The sequence below is a fragment of the Electrona antarctica genome (assembly GCF_951216825.1).
Source record: "Electrona antarctica genome assembly, chromosome: 4".
NCBI lineage: Eukaryota > Metazoa > Chordata > Actinopteri > Myctophiformes > Myctophidae > Electrona > Electrona antarctica.
In genome coordinates, this window is record NC_136809.1 from 15,001,177 (window position 1) to 15,019,080 (window position 17,904).

A 17,904-nucleotide genomic window follows, 5' to 3' on the forward strand; every position below is an offset into this window, starting at 1 on the left:
ATCGACATTAGGTTAACATGATCATGTCACAAAAACAAGCAAATGTAAAATTAAACGCCTAGATTTGATTGATACAATCAACTTTTTGGACTGTGCAGTTTTCCAACAGTATTTGAAAAGCAATAAGCTGTATAGAATTGCTGTAGGATTGTGAAGAATTTAAGAAAATTCCTTGGAGTTATTGCAAAGCAATGGCCACAAAAAGTAACTTGTATGTATTTCTTTGTTTCCATGCTAGCTTGGCCAGACTGTATTATACCCTTGGGTTGCTGTTTGTGGAAGCTGTCCCGTTAAAGACTTGCTGATGCTATAGTAACAAAGCACCTGCGGCATGTTTGCTGCCTCAAAAGAGGACAAACCCCCTGATGTGATTTTAAGGGACAGAGGCAGCAGGGGCAGCGCTATGTTGAGTCCCAAAGCTAAGAGAAATAACCATGGCCTCATGGCCAGTGTTGTTTCTCGGCCTTCTGTGACTTTACCACCACTATGTCAGGATCAACGGCGCTTATCTGCCTTTGCATTTAAACCCCTGTCTGGCCGTACTTCCATCCTTGAGCATCCCCCTGCACCCAAGACTGCTGTGTCAGTGTTGGAGCTTCCTCGCCTCATAGCACAGGTGGGCCCCGAGAAGGCCATAGGTGACACAAAATGGATGCAAGGACCTCGTCTCATGGCCTCTGCATTAAGCACTGACATCCCCGTCAGATCTGTGCGGGGTAGTGAGACAACAACTCAGAGGTAAGCAGAATGGTTTCTTCGACTGGGACATTTGCATTATATTTTAGACATTATGCTTGTGCCCTAAAAAAGGTGAGCAGCATCTTACTGAAGCACTACATTAGAAAATCTATAGGCCTATATGTAAATACATAAATAAATCTACTAGCTTTGGTAGAATGTGAGACTATAATATTCAATTCGAAATGAAAAGCAATAATAATTGGAACTCGCAAGATACATTAGCTGTATTGTATGGCTGTCTCGCTGGCCCTTTTTCAATGTGTCCAGGGCAGGAAATTGTTTTCACAGAACATTTTCACGGTTACAAAATGTACGTTGAAAATAATAGTGCCTGATGAAGCCCTTGTCAGTGGAAATGCATTAGTCATGCGGTGGTAAAGTTTATTTGAGCTCTCCAAGTGGCTGAATGTAGTTTTGTTGCCCAAATTATCTGGCAGTTTTCTTATTTAAATTTGTATTAGATTTTTAAATGACTTACGTAGTAACTGTTTACTGGTGCTTGTAAGTGTAGATGTTGCGGCACTATGTTTATTACCCATAGGTAATGTGTCTGTCTGTCTGTCTGTCTGTCTGCCTGTCTGTCTGTCTGTCTGTCTGTCTGTCTGTCTGTCACAAAAAAACACCAAGAAACTTTGAAAGAGGTTTTATCACGAGTGGAGGAAGAACCATGAACTAGTCACACCGTTTCATTGTCAATCTCCAGAGGCCACTGAGTGTTGTTACCCATGCATGTGTATGCTAACGATGCGTCATGACATTATATTGGCCACTGAGTGTTGTTACCCATGCATGTGTATGCTATCGATGCGTCATGACATTATATTGGCCACTGAGTGTTGTTACCCATGCATGTGTATTATATGCTAACGATGCGTCATGACATTATATTGGCCAAACGAGGACGAGGCAGCAGAAGCACTGCAGCACCACAAACTGTGGCCTTGGCTGGTGCCTGTGCTCTACTCTACTGGGCGAGTGCATTTCATATTTATATGTACTCTATATTCTCTCCAGTCTTACAGATCGAGATGAATCTATGATACTCACGATTAAGAAAGACGAGAGAAACACAGAGTGCGTGAAAGAGACCATGCTGCATAAAGGCACTCTCTCTGGCACAGAGGTGGTTGAGATCCTTGCCATGAAAAGAAACCCGAGAGAGTTTGATTTTTACTACCTCAAAGAAGTGGATGAGGACTCATTCAGGTATCTGATATAATACTATGACTACGTCGTTATCTACATTATGTATAGAATGCACAGTATGTGAATAATGCACAGTATGTATGTATACGTCATGCTGCTTTAAAACAGAATAGTCACTAAATATTGAGAGATGCTTCAGATGTAATATACACGAGAAGGGGGCGGCCAGGTCAATAGCGGCCACAATAAAATGTATGGAATGGAATGGGTCCAGACTACTACAGCCCTTGTATCTACAGTTAGCCCTGTTTCCATCAGGTTCTTGTGACATGATGCAGCATGTAATGTTTCCGTTTCCTCTATAGACCTTATGACCTGCGCGTGGTTCATCCCAACGAGGCTGGCACTCAACACTACGTATTCTCCCCCAGTACTGTCCTCCATGTGACAGAGAAGGGCTATGGTGGATTTGTTACCCTGGAGGAGTGGTACAGAGAGGCTGTGTTGTGGAGGGCTTTGCAAGAGCTCTCGTTCTTCAGAGACTACCCACTGCGGAAAGCGTTTACCCGGTAAACACGCACACGGCATCCATCCTTGTCTGATTTGTGAATAACATTTCCTCGTTTGACCCTGACTCTTTGTTTCTAGGTGGCACAGAAATGTGTGCAAGATTACCTTTCAACGCAAATGTGAGACATTGCAGAATATGCTGCTCATGGCGGTGCCTCAGTTCAGAAATGGCCTTTGTCTCCTCTCCAGGTGCATAGATTAACTACCTCATCTTTAATTGTTGTAAATAGCATCAGTGTCTTTCATCTGGTGTAAACATCTTGCAGTGTCTCCAATCTGCATCTGTGATGCTGCAATATGTTTTAATTGTTATTTACCTTTTACAGAGTAATTGAAGAAGTGAAAGAGACCCCCTGGCTGCCACAAGATGAGTCAAAGACTTACACAGTGATGGAATTCAAGAATATGCTGATGAACAAAAACAAGCAGTGGATGGGGATCATTGAAAGATTGGTGCATTATCGCACTGTCATCCTAAATATGGTATATGTTTACATTTTTTAGATGATAAATTGATAGTTGCCTTTTGAGATTCATATATGACAGCACTTAAGTCTTACTAGTCGATACTGAAGTTATTGTGGACACACCGTTATTAGTTCAGTATCGACGACACCATGACATCCGTGCCCAATCAGAGCCCCCTTTTACTTGAATTATAAATTAAATATATATTCATTTTTATATACCGGTATATTTCAAAAAGTGTAGAACGTATGTGTAAATATGTGAACTATTATGTGAAAAAGCCTACTACAGTGTACAGAATAAATTTGGTATTGATCAGTCCAGAGAACGATTTAGATGCTGACGTTAATATTGCTACGGCCTTATCATTGTCCTTCCTCCATGCAGGTACACGAGGACAGCTATAGCACATGTCAAGATCTGCAGTTCCGCGTTGAGCAGTCCACAACACCACGTGGACACCACCGACCACTGCACCTTCAGCTGGCTCACCACAGGGAATGGAAGAACAGCTTGGTTCGTGCAGAGGATGTCATGCAGAAGCTGGGCAACATGGCCATTCTCGTTGATCAAATGATCATGCAGGGGCTTGTCGCTGTCACTCGACGAAAGATCCTGTCTTTCCTCAACAATGTTATGAAGGTGGGGACACTACTGATGCTATGATCAAAGGCTTTAATAGTGCTCTTTCCTCTGCATTCATGCAGCGCCAGTGCCCTACCACTACCAGAGAAAACAAATATCATAATAATGATTCCCTAAAACAGTCGGCCCCAGTCCCCACAATGATGGGGGGGGGGGGGGGGGGGGGGGGGGGTCCTCAGATGACACTAAAGTGACAATGTAAGGACTTTTTATATCTTTATTTTGGGGGGTCCCCAGGTCAAATATGATTATTTTGAGGGGTCGCTGCCTGAAAAGGTTGAGAACCACTGCTCTAAAACACAAATGAGCGTTGGGAGCAATGCACCTCTAGGCTTCACTGCTGCATGATATTGCAGAGGGAACACTACAGTAGGCTAAATCCGGAAAGCGAATATTGAAATGAATGGTATAGAGCAGTTGTTCTATTTAGTTTATTGGCTATACTACCAACTTTCCTTGGTTTCTGAATCCAAGTACCGCCCCCTTTTCCCGACTACAACATTTTGTTGTTTTGCATTTCATTTCATTTCGGCTGAGTGCTATCCCATGTGTATGCTAATGCATCATTAATTTATATTGGCAAAATAATGGGGGGCGGGGGGAAACTACAAAAGAAAATCAACCTTTTTATTTAGGAAGTAAGAAATAGAGTGAAAGAGTTGTGATTATATTCATTGTTAGATTAGTAAATCAATATGTTCCAAATGAAACAGCATAATTCATTAAGTATTGCTTTCTATTCAATATGCTGGTTGCTTATTCCATTTCATTTAGTTAACAGATCAGCAGGTTTATACAAAGATGGTCAGTGTTTTATCATTATTCTTAACAGTATTTATTTTCTTTCCATTTTCCACTCTGTCACATGGGTATACCTCATTCAAGAAACATTGGCATAAAGACGATTAAATATTTTCCTATTATGTTTCCTAGAGGGAGAAACCACTCTTCCGAGCCCAACTGATGTTCAGTGCAGATGGTCAGCTGACCGTAGATCCACCCGTGCACTTGTTTGAGGGAGTAGTGCGTGAGGCTCTCCTGACTGTCGGTGGCTCTGCAGTCCAGGTAACAGTGACTCTGTACTCCGGGTAACACCAATTATTGTCCTCTTGGGAATGTTCTGCAAAACAACCTCACCAACTCCCTAGTGACTTGAGTGAATAGAGATGACTAAAATGATTGGATACCTGAAGAACATCGAAATGAAGGGGAAAATATATTCATGAAGATATGTCTGAAACATGCTGCTCAGTGCTCAGACTGCTCACACATAACCTTGATCATGTTGTAGCCTATGTATCAATTATGATATTTCCTTTCATTTATTTATGCTCACACTGTTGCAAAATGTATTCTGCTGTCCTTGTAGATGTTGGACGCGTATGGTTTCTTCCATGAAACCAATCACAGTGAGGCTTCCAGCAGCTTCAGGTCCAGCTGTGCTCCAGAGCTCACCCCTGGCTTCAACCTGGCAGGTTGCAGTGCTTTTACAGGCAAGGGCTTGTGGTTGGTGGATGTTTTCTTCCTTCATGCTTTTTCTGGTGTGTTTACAAAATGTTAACTTTTCAGGAATTTAGAGGAATAGATACGTTTTTTAAACATCAACTGGTCAGATTGCCATGAAACATGCTGAGCACGTGACGTGAGTGCTCCCTGGATGATGAACCCCCTAATCCTCTATCAATTTTACCACCAATAACCAAATACACACAGTACCACTTTCTTCCCATTTATAGTTCCACTAGTTGCTCTTAGAAGATGTCAATAGTATAGGTTCAAACCACTTCAGTCCAGTTGTATGTAAGGATCAGCATGTCCTCTAGGCCAGGTGTTCTCAACGTTTTTGGCCTGGGACCCCCGGAAAGGCTTTGGCCATGTCTCGCGACACCCGCCCCGCCCCCTCTGAGAGTGTACAAATGGAACCAAATGGACTCGTTATTGTAGCCTACACTCTCAAAGTTAAATTAACTTTGATTTTACAATATACGTTGGGGTCCCAGAGATAAGAATACCATTAAATAGGGGACCGTAGTCTAATTCAGGTCAAACTGGGGATCCTTGAAATTAAAATGGTTGAAAATCACTGCTAGAGTCGCAAAAATCTTCTCTTATGGTGGTCCTTGGCATATATTTTCAAATGGGGAGTGCGCTAATTTTGGGGGTCCTTGACATGAAATTGTTTGGGAACCACTGAGTCTAGGGGCTGCTAGCGGGGCTTTTAGACTCTTAGAATAGGTATTTTTCTTGTCATTGGTTAAAAATGTATATGAAGATGGTTCATGTTGTTTTTTAAGACGGTGTGTGGACCTTCTCTTTTCAGTTATTCTTTTTTGATCCAGCACCCGTCGAAATGTTTGGATGTGCGCACACCTCTTGACTGCTGCTCATGTCCCCCCCCCCCCCCCCCCCCCCCCATGACAGCATGCAGTATTTGACTGTATCGAACATACAAGGAATGTCAATGTGGAATATGTGTTCTGCCTGTTCCAGGGGTTGAGGAGGAAACTGGGATGACTGGTCTTGGGAGCCTGTCATATTGTTACCACGACAGGTCGACGCTGCCAGAGTTGAGCCTCCTGGTGGTTCAGGGCCAGAGGCTGCGAGGCTGCTACTATCCCTTGCTCAAGAAGCAGCTAGAGTGGCAGCTCAGAAATGAAGATCTTTCAGAAGAGGTTGAGAGAGAGCAAGCAAGGATCATGCAGGCAGGCCTTTTCCCCCCCTTTTTATCCTCTGTTTGTTGAACACATACTGTAGGTAATAGAGAACACACAATCTCTGTGGTTGTGATGACATTGGAGAGCTAAGCATAAGCTGTGTTTTTTTATTTCACAAAGTGAGTGTTCAACACTTTAATTTGAATGGATATAAGGAGGAGATGTGTTTTTTTGTTTAAATCTCTTTTTTTCTCAGTAATACTTAGTGTTAGAGTTTTCCTCTGACCTGGTTTATTTTGTATTCTTGTCAGAGAGATGGGAAGACCCAGGCTGTTACTGAACAAACACTTCAGCAAGGATTACTGTCGGAATACTGAGATATTTAACACAACAAAAAAAAACACTGATAATTGTACGCATTCATGCACGCATTGTACGCATGCACACACACGCACGCACGCACAGGCACACGCACAGGCACACGCACACGCACCGCACACGCACACACACAGTATATCTCAAAACACTACTATTATTGTACTATACTTTTAGCAATTTTATAAAGCTGCACTGTGTGTTGTCATTGTTCTCTGGATAGGAGATTCAGTCAGAGATCCAGCAGTTGTGTGAGGAGTATGCCTGGTTGGCTGACATCCATTTATTCATCAGCCAATGGAGCCCAGCCTGCCTGGAGGCCATGAGGGACCAGCCTGCCTTACTATATGAGAAACACATTGAGAAAGTGTGTTCCTGGACTGAAAGGATGTGCACGCTTCCCCCCTCATTCACTACCTCCAACAAACTGTTTGTCATCCACTCTGCACACATTCAGGAGAAGCTAGGTATGCACGCAAATACATCGCTTTAGATGCTATTGTTGCACATTTTGTGAAATGGTCTGGGTACAGCATCCATGACTGATATGTTTATGCAAATGTTGTTTGTTTTTCCAGGAGTACAGTTAAAGAGCATTGTGGGGGAAGTGAAAGCGCAGCTGGTGGAGGAGATGAAGCAGTGCTCAGAAAGCCTGATATCAGATCTGAAAAGGTCCATCAGTGAACTCAACACAGAACCTTTTGATTTCTACGACTTGAACACATTTGCCTCAATGGTATGAACAAGTCAAAGCAACACTCCAGGACTTACCTCTTGAAGCATACATACATTGTTGGCTGTCTATACTTGACCCCCTCATAAATCTCTTTGTGTGGAAATAGCCGATCCAATAGCGCAGGGGTTCTCAACCCGTGGGTCGCGACCCCTCGAGGGGTCGCCAAATTATTTTAGGGGGTCCCCAAATTATTTTCCAAAATAGCAGACCTACAAGCTCGTAGCGCGCCACTCGGTGGCGCGCTATGAGCTTGTAGATCTGCTATTTTTCAATAGCTAAATTATAACAATGCTTAAAACACCAAAAGGGGTTCCCGCCCAAAATGGTTTAAGGTTATTGTAGCAGTCAATTTATATTGGGGGTCGGGAGGGGGCGGGGCGGGGGTCCCGAGACATTGCCAAAGCATTTCCGGGGGTCCCCGGCCAAAAACGTTGAGAACCCCTGCAATAGCGAACAGTGCGATGCGTTGCAATGTTTGTAGAATCTTTACCTATTTACCTAAATGTTTGCCTGTTATGACATACTCAGAATATGGACGCTAGGGTTAATTTGATTAATGAATACAAATAATTATCCAATCTGTATGTAACAATATAACTAACACGTGTGTAGTTAGTTATCTTCCATTGAGTAATTTAGACCCTGATGACCTGGTAGGAAACCTGTTTGGTGATGTAATTTAAGTTATTTGAAGCAGATGTTATAAGCACTTGTTATGGTTGAAATTCTGCGTGATCCTTTACACACCATAGAAAGCTCTGTCCATGGAAATTATATATATATGGAAGTTTATGCAGTACATTTGTTCATAGCCTTGAGGGAACTTGAAATAAATCTTGTATTAATTAAGGATAGACTACAATGATCATTATCTTCCTTTAGGTGAAGCAATGTGAGAGAAACACTGCTGACATGCAGTTACGTTTTGATCGTGTGCATTCTCTCCAAGACACCATTTGCAAGAGCTGTAGAAAGATGACCTCACAGGAGGTAACACTGGAAGATCAGGTCAGAGTGTTAAAATTATGTTTTCAATTTCACGCATGACTTCACTCTTGTCCTACTTTACCCTCCCCTGTTTATGCAAGTCTGTCTCCATCTGTCTGTCTATGTTTTATATTTAGATGCTAAGCCTCTGGCGACGTTACGTCCCTCTCCTGAAGCAAGCAGAACAGACGGTGTGCCAGCGTGTTCCCTCAGTGGCCGATACCTTGGATCATACCTTCTCATCGTTGGTCAATGACCTTGACGAAATGGCGTCCGACGCCACTTCCGGACCCTTCCTTGACCCCACTCAGAGTGCTGATGAGATGTTCTCCAGACTCAGTGATGTGTGCAGGCAGGTGCATGCTGTCGGCGCCAAGCTGAAAGAGCTTAGTGGGATCAGTGAAAACCTAAGAGGTGAGTGCCCCACAGACGGTGGAACTAGCCAAGTGATTCTCAACCTTTTTAATATCAGACCCCCTGTTTGATATGCATTAAATGGTAAATGGTGCATTTATATAGCGCTTTTTATCCAAAGCACTTTACATAGATTGTGCATTACATTCACCCATTCACACACACATTCATACACCAAGGAAACCATGCAAGGCACCAACCTGCACATCGGGAGCAATTCGAGGTTATCTCAGTGTCTTGCTCAAGGACACTTCAACGCTAACTAAACTCTGGGGGAGCTCAGGAACGCACTGGGAATCTCACGGTTCCCATCCGGCCACATGGACCCCCATTTGATACTATTTATTTTGTATCTCTGAGACCCCAATGTACACTGTAAAATAAACTCTGAGTTACAGACCGTAACTCCTCAAGGATCTTAATCCCTCAGATCTCAAGACCCCACGTTGAGAACCAGTGAAGTACTGTAGAGGCGGTGCATTTGTTCATAGCCTTGAAGAAACTTGAAATAAATATATAAATCTTATATTAGACAAACCAGACAAACCACATTTTACAGCTCTCTCAACGACCTAGAATCTGTTTGTGCCTTGGTTTCTCTCTTCAGGGCATCCTCTGGATCTGACTGTCGTGATGGCAGCTCTGCAGACACTTGAAGCCCGTAAGGGATTGTGGGAGTTGATGACTGCATGCACAGCGCAGATACGAGATTGGAAGCAGTTACAACTCAGCGAGGTGACTGTTGTATGAACTTAGCTTTGCATATAATTAAAAAGAAATGCTACCAACGAACAATGAACAAATTATTTGGTAAACAACCAAAAATAACCCATATTTCCTCTCAGGGGATTAACAACAGATGCTGTCTGTCTGTCTGTCTGTCTGTCTGTCTGTCTGTCTGTCTGTCTGTCTGTCTGTCTGTCTGTCTGTCTGTCTGTCTGTCTGTCTGTCTGTCTGTCTGTCTGTCTGTCTGTCTGTCTGTCTGTCTGTCTGTCTGTCTGTCTGTCTGTCTGTCTGTCTGTCTGTCTGTCTGTCTGTCTGTCTGTCTGTCTGTCTGTCTGTCTGTATGTCAGTTTGTGGTGTCAAAAGCCCTAGAGCAGGTTGATATGTGGCGACAGCAGGCTGTATCTCTGTCCAGTACCATACCTACCAACGACGCAGTGCTCCAGGAGACACTACATATCGTGGAGCACTTTCACCAACAGCTTTCTGTCATGGAAAAAATGTGCAGTCCCGGAGTCACACATGAACACTGGAGTAACATTTTGAAAGGTCAGAGTAGTCTGTGAATGTATTGTACAGCATTACTGTATACGCCTTGTGATAGTGTTCAGTATTCCTACAATTACAATTTAGGCATTTAGCAGACGCTCTTAATCCAGAGCGACTTACATTAGGCAAGAACAAAAGCATGGGAATACATCACATATATAAAATGCATTTATCATGAAACATGCGTAAGCTAAGAACGTAACTAGAACATATCTATATAATGACACTATACATATAAACTATACATATATACTATACTATGCTATACATATGTACTATGATGTGCTATGACTACATACAATGCAATTATTGTGATGTCTACATGACATGCTATAAGTCTGTTTCAAATGCTATCTAAGTCTAAAAGTGCTATCTAAGGGGGTAGGATAAGTGCTATGGGCCATGATGGAGTCTGAAAAGGTGGGTCTTCAGACTACGGCGGAAGATTGGGAGTGATGCTGCAGTTCTGATTGCAACGGGGAGTGCATTCCACAGTTTTGGGGCCAGAAGGGAGAAGAGTTTGGGACGTGTGGAGCGTCCACACGTCCCAAAATCACGAGGGAAATACTTTTCTTATCTTCAGGCATGGGGCGAATGTATACCCCAGACATGAAGCTGACTGTAGATGATCTGATGTCTAAGCAGTTTGGAGAGCACCAGGACAACATTAGCAAGGTGAGAGGAGAGCGTGTATATAAAGAATAGACTATTTAATTGAAACATGTAGTTTGCAAAAAAGAGTGCAACAGCCCCGGGCCGGCCTAGCGGTCTGGGCACCTATAGGCTGGTAATCCAGCCTGACAGCGTGTTGCGGGTTCGAGTCCCGATCCCGACGACCGTTGCTGCGTACGTGTCTCCGCCCCACCTCTCTCCCCGTTTCTTGTCAACCTACTGTATCAATAAAGGCAAAAAGCCCCAAAAATATCTTAAAATAAATAAATAATAATAATCACGTTTCTTTTGCTCCCGATCCGATTCCGATCATTTGATTTTGAGTATCTGCCGATCCGATATTTATATTTTTATAGAACACATTTATGCCATATCACAATAGTATATAATATTCAAAATCACAGACAATATCCAGTCTAATATCATGATATGGATACAGGTATAATATTGATACTAGGGATGTCCCGGTCACGTTTTTTTGCTCCAGATCCGATTCCGATTATTTGAAAATGACGTGATCGGCCCCGATTTCCGATCACATGATCAGATCGGGACAGCCCTAGCTATATCCTTTTGTAAAATGGTAAATGATGCCTGGGCTACTGCCGCCTCATTTTGTATAGCTACAACAGGACATGTTTTCATTTGATAAAATGTGGATCTTTCACCTATTCAGATATGTAGAGAAGCAAAGGCAGAGTGGGACATGAAGCAGGCGCTCCTGAAGCTGCAGCAGGGTTGGGAGGCCAGACTCTTTCAACTGGCTACGTTCACAGTGGCTGTGTGGCAACATGACGGCGAGCCACGTGACCGCACCTGCAAAGAGTTTCCTGCAGCCGACATTGTTTCCAGTCAACAACATCCAGTGCAACAATCCTGTGACGGCCATACATTCATCATTACTGGTGAGACTAATTGGCCTGACACTGGCTAGCGATTCAGGGCTGGAGCCAGGCTAGAGACTAATGCTTATTTTATGTTTTATGCTGTAGCTGAATGTAAATAGCAGTTCTGCAAGCTCACAACGCGTTGCGATGCGCTCTGCACACTCTTGTACAACAAAGTAGAAATACTTCATACTTCATTCATATCAAATAACAGAAATCGCAGATATACAATACAGTACAAGCTCACAATGCATGGCTATTTTTGAAAAAATTATAATGATGTTTTTTTATGGAAGGCGGTTAAAATGATCTCAGTTCCTCACTAGCTTAGGGTTATCACAATTATTCAACTTAAATTTGTAATCGTGACAGCCCTACACTAGTATACATTATAAATAACCCATGTAGAAGTTGTTAATGAATTATGTTTTAGATGTGGAGAATCTCCTTGCTGAGACGGAGGACAGTGTGAGGACTTTATCCAATATGTTGGTGTCTCCGCATGCTGCTGCATTCAGACCAGAGGTGGAACACTGGGTGCATTCGCTACAAGAGCTGGGTAACATGAACATGAATACAGGAATATGACTGATGAGAGTTGGATGGCGTGAAAGGTTATGAATATTTGCCTAAATAATGCCTTTTTCTGTCTCACTTTTCCTGACGATATTTGCAGAGGAGCTGCTTGATTTCTTTGAAAGATACCAGCAGACATGGATTTTCCTGGCCAAAATGTTTTCTAAAACAACTATTTGTAATCAGAGGGTGGAACTGGTAGGTATATTAAGTACTTTTGCTCAAATACTGAATACTTTATTAGTCAGAAATGTAAACAGCACATGGTACAGTATAAAGCCATTAATTCTAAAAGGATGGGGACCATTGTTAGACCCATTGTTGTCTAATGGGTCTAATAGAATTCTAAAGAACTTTAAACATTCATAACCGGTTGTAACTGAAAGCCCAGGTCTGTTCATATAAAGTATTTATTAACCACACAAACCTTTTATAAGGTTTAAGTGCTTATGTTAATTTGACCTTTCTCTTCATTCATAGCTGGAGAGGTTCCATCCAGTGGATAAAACATTCAGGGACATCATTTGTTCGATATCAAGTGACCCTCATGTGCTGAGCATTGCACAGTCCATGAAGACAAACAACCTGTTTCATGGCAGTAGCCTTCGCCAAATCCTCATCAATGATCTGTCTACAATGGAAGCTATTTCCAACCAGATGCTGCATGTACCCCGTGGAGAGTTCCCAAGACTCTGCTTCCTGAGCGACCGAGAAGTGATAAAACTGCTTTCTCTGCGCCCCACACCTTCCACCTTGCTCCCTGCTGTGCGGAAATGCTTTCAAGGAGTACGCTGGCTAGAAGTGGACTGTGAGATGACAAATGACACAATAGATACCTCTGATAAACTCATACAGATGAAGATCCGAGGGGTCTTTGGCAGCTTCAAGGAGCACATTGGTTTTCAATGTCCTGTAGAACATAGTGTGGATCCTCTGGTTTGCCTCAGTCTAGTGGAGAAACAACTACTGCAAACTATGATGCAACTCATGAAAGATTGCAATGTTGCACGGACAGTGCTTGAACCATCCGACCAAGATTTGAAGACTGACTCGGGAGTTGGAGGTATCAAGTTACTTAAGAAGAAAGGAGGGAAAGACATGCTACCTATGTTGAATTTAGTGTCTGATTACCCTCTTCAGTGCCTTCTGGTGGCTGAGGAAGTGGTGTGGTGCGCTGATGTTATAAAGATCAACCAGGCTTCAGGCCCAGCAAAGTGGAACCCCATCAAAACACACAAGTCTTCCATACTGAAAACCTTGTGCGATGTTATAAGGGAAGGAATCACTGGTGCCAAAGAGAAATCCCAGGTTTCTAATCGCACAATGATGTTTCTGCGTGCTTTGGTGCAACTTACCATGAAGCATGCACAACAGATATCCAAACTCATGGATGTGAAATGTGAGCTGGCATCTTCGTTTGAGTGGCAAAGTTCACTGAAGTATCATATAACTTCACATGACCAGAGTAAGACTGAGAATGCCTTCAGCTGTCCAAAGGACAGCAGTGATTATGCCACTTGTTACGTGGATGTCCTTGGCACTCAGCTTCTGTATGGTTATGAGTACCTTGGTCCAGAGCACTGCATGGTGGTGAATACTCCTTCTACAGAAAGGGCAATACTCGGGATTGTCCTTGCTTTGACCAGCTACAGATGTGGTTTTGTTACTGGACCTTCCATGTCTGGTAAGAAAAAGACCGTGGTTCAGTTAGGAAGAGCACTGGGACGACAGGTCATTGCTTTGCAGTGTTTTTTCAGTACAAGTCCTAGCATTGTGCAGCAGATGCTCCTTGGCGCGCTTCAGACAGGAGCATGGCTTGTTTTGGACGCTGTGGACTCATTGAAACAAGGAACGCTGTCATTATTAGGACAGCATTTGGAAGATATTCACCAATCCTTCTCTGCCTGCAAGACAATTTTACAACAGAAAGTGCACAGAGAGCCACCGTACAGGATGACCAACATGTATCAGGGGTGCACAAACCGTGAAGGGCCGGAGTTCCCAATGTCATTTGCAGGGAAAGACATCTTTGCCAAACTGAGCTATGGATGTGTTGTTATCTCATCAAAAGGGCACACAGCTGAGGTTGCTGAAAGTCTGCAAGTTGCAACCAGACCCATTGCATTCATGCAACCAGATTACAGGGTCATCACAGAAGTAATGCTTGCTTCTATTGGTTTCTCAGAGGCCATTTCTTTGAGTCAATGCCTGATGTCCCTTTTTAGCATGGCAAAAGATTCCAACTGTTTGCCTGAATGCATGAATGAAGACCAGATTGGCCTGCTTGTGGTCTTGCAAAAGATCATCGCAGCCTCTGGTATGCACCTAGATGGCAGGTCTTCTACTTTAATGTACAGTCAATCAGCAGCCATTGTGCAAGGCTTAGCTGAGGAAAAGGCTGTTGTCAAAGCGCTCTTCTCTACCGTAGTGCCATACATTTGTGAGCTAAAGAAAGCTTCAGAGTTTCGCACCCTTCTTGAAGAAACCTTTCCCATGGCAAGGTACTTTCCTTTTGTCCCACACCGTACTGAGGAAGAAGAACAAAACGTACTTAGAGATGCTGTGACAGAAGAGCTACAAAGAGCTGGGTTCCACCCTGACACACAAACGATTTGCAACACCCTTGCTCTCTACCAAGCCATGAAGTTCTCACGGGCAGTTGTGCTGATCGGTCCCTCAGGGAGTGGAAAGTCAACCTGTTACCATGTTTTAGCTGGGGCACTGCATATCCTGGCTGCCAGAACAGCAGAGCATGTCGATGATGGAGATAACGCACAGACAGAGCAGCAAACCCCCCTTTCAAACTGGCACTCTGTTGACACTGTGGTCTTATTTCCTAATGCCATGTACCGTGACGACGTCTTTGGATGCTGCAGAGAAGAGCGAGGGTGGTGGGATGGAGCTTTCACTAAAGTATTAAGAGACTCAGAGCGGCATGACCTCTCAGCCGCTGCCATTTCCAACGGTAAGATAGGGAGAGAACAGACACAAAAAGTGAAGTGGCTAGTCATGGATGGAGAGCCACTGGGCCAGCCTGGCTGGTTGGACTGCTTCACTACGCTCTGCAATCCTGACGATCCCTCCCTGTATCTGTCTTCAGGTGAAAAACTTGTGCCATCCCAGTCAAAACTAAAACTACTGGCAGAGATCACAGACCTCAAGGACGCAGCCCCCTCAGCAGTAACCCGTTGCAGCCTGGTGCATTTCACTGGAGCTGATCTATGGAAGGCTGTGTGGAAGGTGGAGATGAATGCTCTTCGTAGAGAACGCTCACTCGAGGAAGGGATCCTGAAAATGTGGAATCGTTTAGCTGAAGACCTTTTCTGCAGAACACTTGATGCGCTTAGGCACAAGGCCCTCACCTCTGTATTGCACAGTGAAGGAGATGGAAATGTTGAATTCTCTAAACCCCCCACATATGGATTGCAGGAAATTATGTCATTCTTTAGTATTATACAGGCCCTCCTGGAGCATTTTTGGAGGAATTCAGGGTCAAAAACAAAACCAAGACAGACATACAAAAGAGGTACAGTAAACTCCTTAATATAACAATATTTAAAGAGGTGATAACATTCCTAACAATAGGTGTATTGCCCATTCTCCTAACCGATATGCCTCTGCTTGGAAACGTGTCAGACACAGATATCTATGTCATTTCAACTCCGAAGGAGCTACAAGCCAGGGACATTTTCCTGGTGGCCTATATCTGGGGCTTTGGTGGACACCTGCACCCCTGGTGAGGCTAGTATCATGTAAAAGAGTCTATGTAACTATTTAATAGATCATATTTGATATTTCTGTTTAAGCGTCACTTTATTTTTAGACTTGAAGACTCTAAAATGAGTTATGAATGTGTTTACATTAACATACATGTTTTGTCTTTATTTTAGCCACTGGCCACAGTTTGATACACTTGCCCGCCAAGTGTTGTTTGATAGCCGATATAGAGTTGAGGTTCCAGACGAAGGGACCATTTTTGAGCACTTTTTCAATCAGAGTGAGGGGATGATTGTGGACATAATCAATGGCATCAACTGTCCCAGGGTTAGAGATCCATGTTTGGCCAGTCCAGTTATACCCAAGGTTTGTTGTTCCATATTTTAGTATATATTTCTTTTGCACTGTTGTATTGGTTAGCATTTACATAAATAATGTGTTTTCAAAACATTTTACAACCCAACTTTTAATCAACAATTGCTGTTCGCACAGTATGAGAAGCATGTGTACCTTCTAAAGCTCATGTTGGAGGCAGAGCAGCCTGTGATGCTGGTAGGAGAGGCCAGTTCAGGGAAGACCATGTTATGCAACACGTTACTGAACCAGGACAGGCCACACATCAGCCTACCTGCCAGTCCACTCCTGAGTTCCCGCGATGTGCGCAATGTGCTGAATAACATGAGCTCCATGAGAAGACAATCAGGACTGCTGCTGTTTGTGGATGATCTGCACGAGGCTCCCTGTGGTGAGTATAGAACAAGTATAGAACATACAGTGTATTTTGTCTTTTTCTTTTGTCTGCCCACTCTTTCTTCTTTTTCTTCCTTCTGAAATGTACACTCTGAAGCGATATTGCCCTTTGCCCCTGTTAAGTGTTGACCTGATGCCATATGTTGTCCTGAAGAAAGCAAGGATGTTACAGAGACACTGGAGATGGAGTCACTTGGAGGGGGGAGGGAGGGAAGAGGGGTGAAAAAAAAAACTGCACTTGTGTCCTATGTATGCATAGAAATGCTGTTATTGTACTGCTTTTTCCAAATAAAATAATTATTATTAAAAAAAAGAACATACAGTGTATAACCACATTATATTGGCAATGATGCACTAAACCGAAATAAATTTGTATTGTATTCCAAACAATTATCAAAACTATGTTTCTGTGTCTTTCCTGTGTTTAGATGCTTTTGGAAAAACATCAATGGCTCTAGAAACACTCCGACAAAGTGTTTCAAAAGGACATATCCAAACCTATGATGACTATCATTTCAAGTGCATGAGTTGTAGAGGCATCAGTTACATGGCTACTTGCTGCACATCTAGGTCTGGTTATGGCAGTGGTACCATGATCAGCTCCCGCCTCTCTCGTCTGTTCTCCATCTTTGTGCTGCCCAGCTTATCTGCTGAGGTTCTATTTTCTCTTCACTCCCCCCGACTAAAACTATGGCTCAAAGACCTCCCATGCTTGCAAGGATCTGCAGATTTGACACGCTGTATCATCGGCGCTACTCAACATCTGTTTCATGCAATGTGTGAGCAGTTCCCACCCACTGCACAGAGACCCCATTACACGTTCTCCCATCATGATCTTCAAAAAGTCTTCCAAGGAATGCGTCTCTGGCAACCTTGCAACAACACAAACCAGGAAGATGCCAGCCTTATGATGGATGTTTCCAAATCTTCACAAACTGGCTTTGCCACATCCACATCAGGTTATGCTGCCAGTGTTCTCGACATAGTCCATCTCTGGATGCATGAGTGTCTTCGCACCTTCAGTGACAGGCTGTTCTCAGTAGATGAAGGCAAAGCGATGGTGTCACTCATAGCCAGAGTATCGGCAATATACTATGGAAGTGAACTGGTTGATAAGTCCTCATCCATGAGCCCGGAAGACAAATCCACTGCTATGATCCTCACTACTTCTACTGTCATCACAGACAACCTCAAGTCAAGTAGTTTAGACACACCAAATAAAAGAGAGGGGGACAGTGATGCCTCATCTTCACAGTTAGCTCCTGAGGCTCTGTTGAATTTGACAACCCTAAGA

General features: G+C 43.3%; 2 protein-coding genes across 2 annotated transcripts in view; both read left to right on the top strand.

Annotated features, from left to right (window-relative positions):
- Positions 1-17,904, top strand: part of LOC306921160 (extracellular serine/threonine protein kinase FAM20C-like) — a gene marked incomplete at its 3' end in the record, with an annotated part of 49,566 nt that overhangs the window by 10,956 nt on the left and 20,706 nt on the right. The gene's annotated exons all lie outside the window — the stretch shown is intronic.
- dnhd1 (dynein heavy chain domain 1) overlaps positions 332-17,904 on the top strand; it is a gene marked incomplete at its 5' end in the record, with an annotated part of 33,994 nt that continues 16,421 nt past the window's right edge. The window contains 22 exons of the mRNA XM_079499470.1: positions 332-738; positions 1,756-1,947; positions 2,253-2,456; positions 2,536-2,646; positions 2,784-2,940; positions 3,313-3,567; positions 4,504-4,635; positions 4,940-5,045; positions 6,061-6,257; positions 6,823-7,066; positions 7,178-7,335; positions 8,499-8,736; positions 9,344-9,397; positions 9,826-10,008; positions 10,592-10,683; positions 11,357-11,585; positions 12,244-12,341; positions 12,624-15,669; positions 15,780-15,879; positions 16,034-16,226; positions 16,353-16,605; positions 17,039-17,688. Coding sequence (XP_079355596.1) covers positions 332-738; positions 1,756-1,947; positions 2,253-2,456; positions 2,536-2,646; positions 2,784-2,940; positions 3,313-3,567; positions 4,504-4,635; positions 4,940-5,045; positions 6,061-6,257; positions 6,823-7,066; positions 7,178-7,335; positions 8,499-8,736; positions 9,344-9,397; positions 9,826-10,008; positions 10,592-10,683; positions 11,357-11,585; positions 12,244-12,341; positions 12,624-15,669; positions 15,780-15,879; positions 16,034-16,226; positions 16,353-16,605; positions 17,039-17,688 — 7,299 coding nt within the window. The remainder of the gene's footprint in view (positions 739-1,755; positions 1,948-2,252; positions 2,457-2,535; positions 2,647-2,783; positions 2,941-3,312; positions 3,568-4,503; positions 4,636-4,939; positions 5,046-6,060; positions 6,258-6,822; positions 7,067-7,177; positions 7,336-8,498; positions 8,737-9,343; positions 9,398-9,825; positions 10,009-10,591; positions 10,684-11,356; positions 11,586-12,243; positions 12,342-12,623; positions 15,670-15,779; positions 15,880-16,033; positions 16,227-16,352; positions 16,606-17,038; positions 17,689-17,904) is intronic.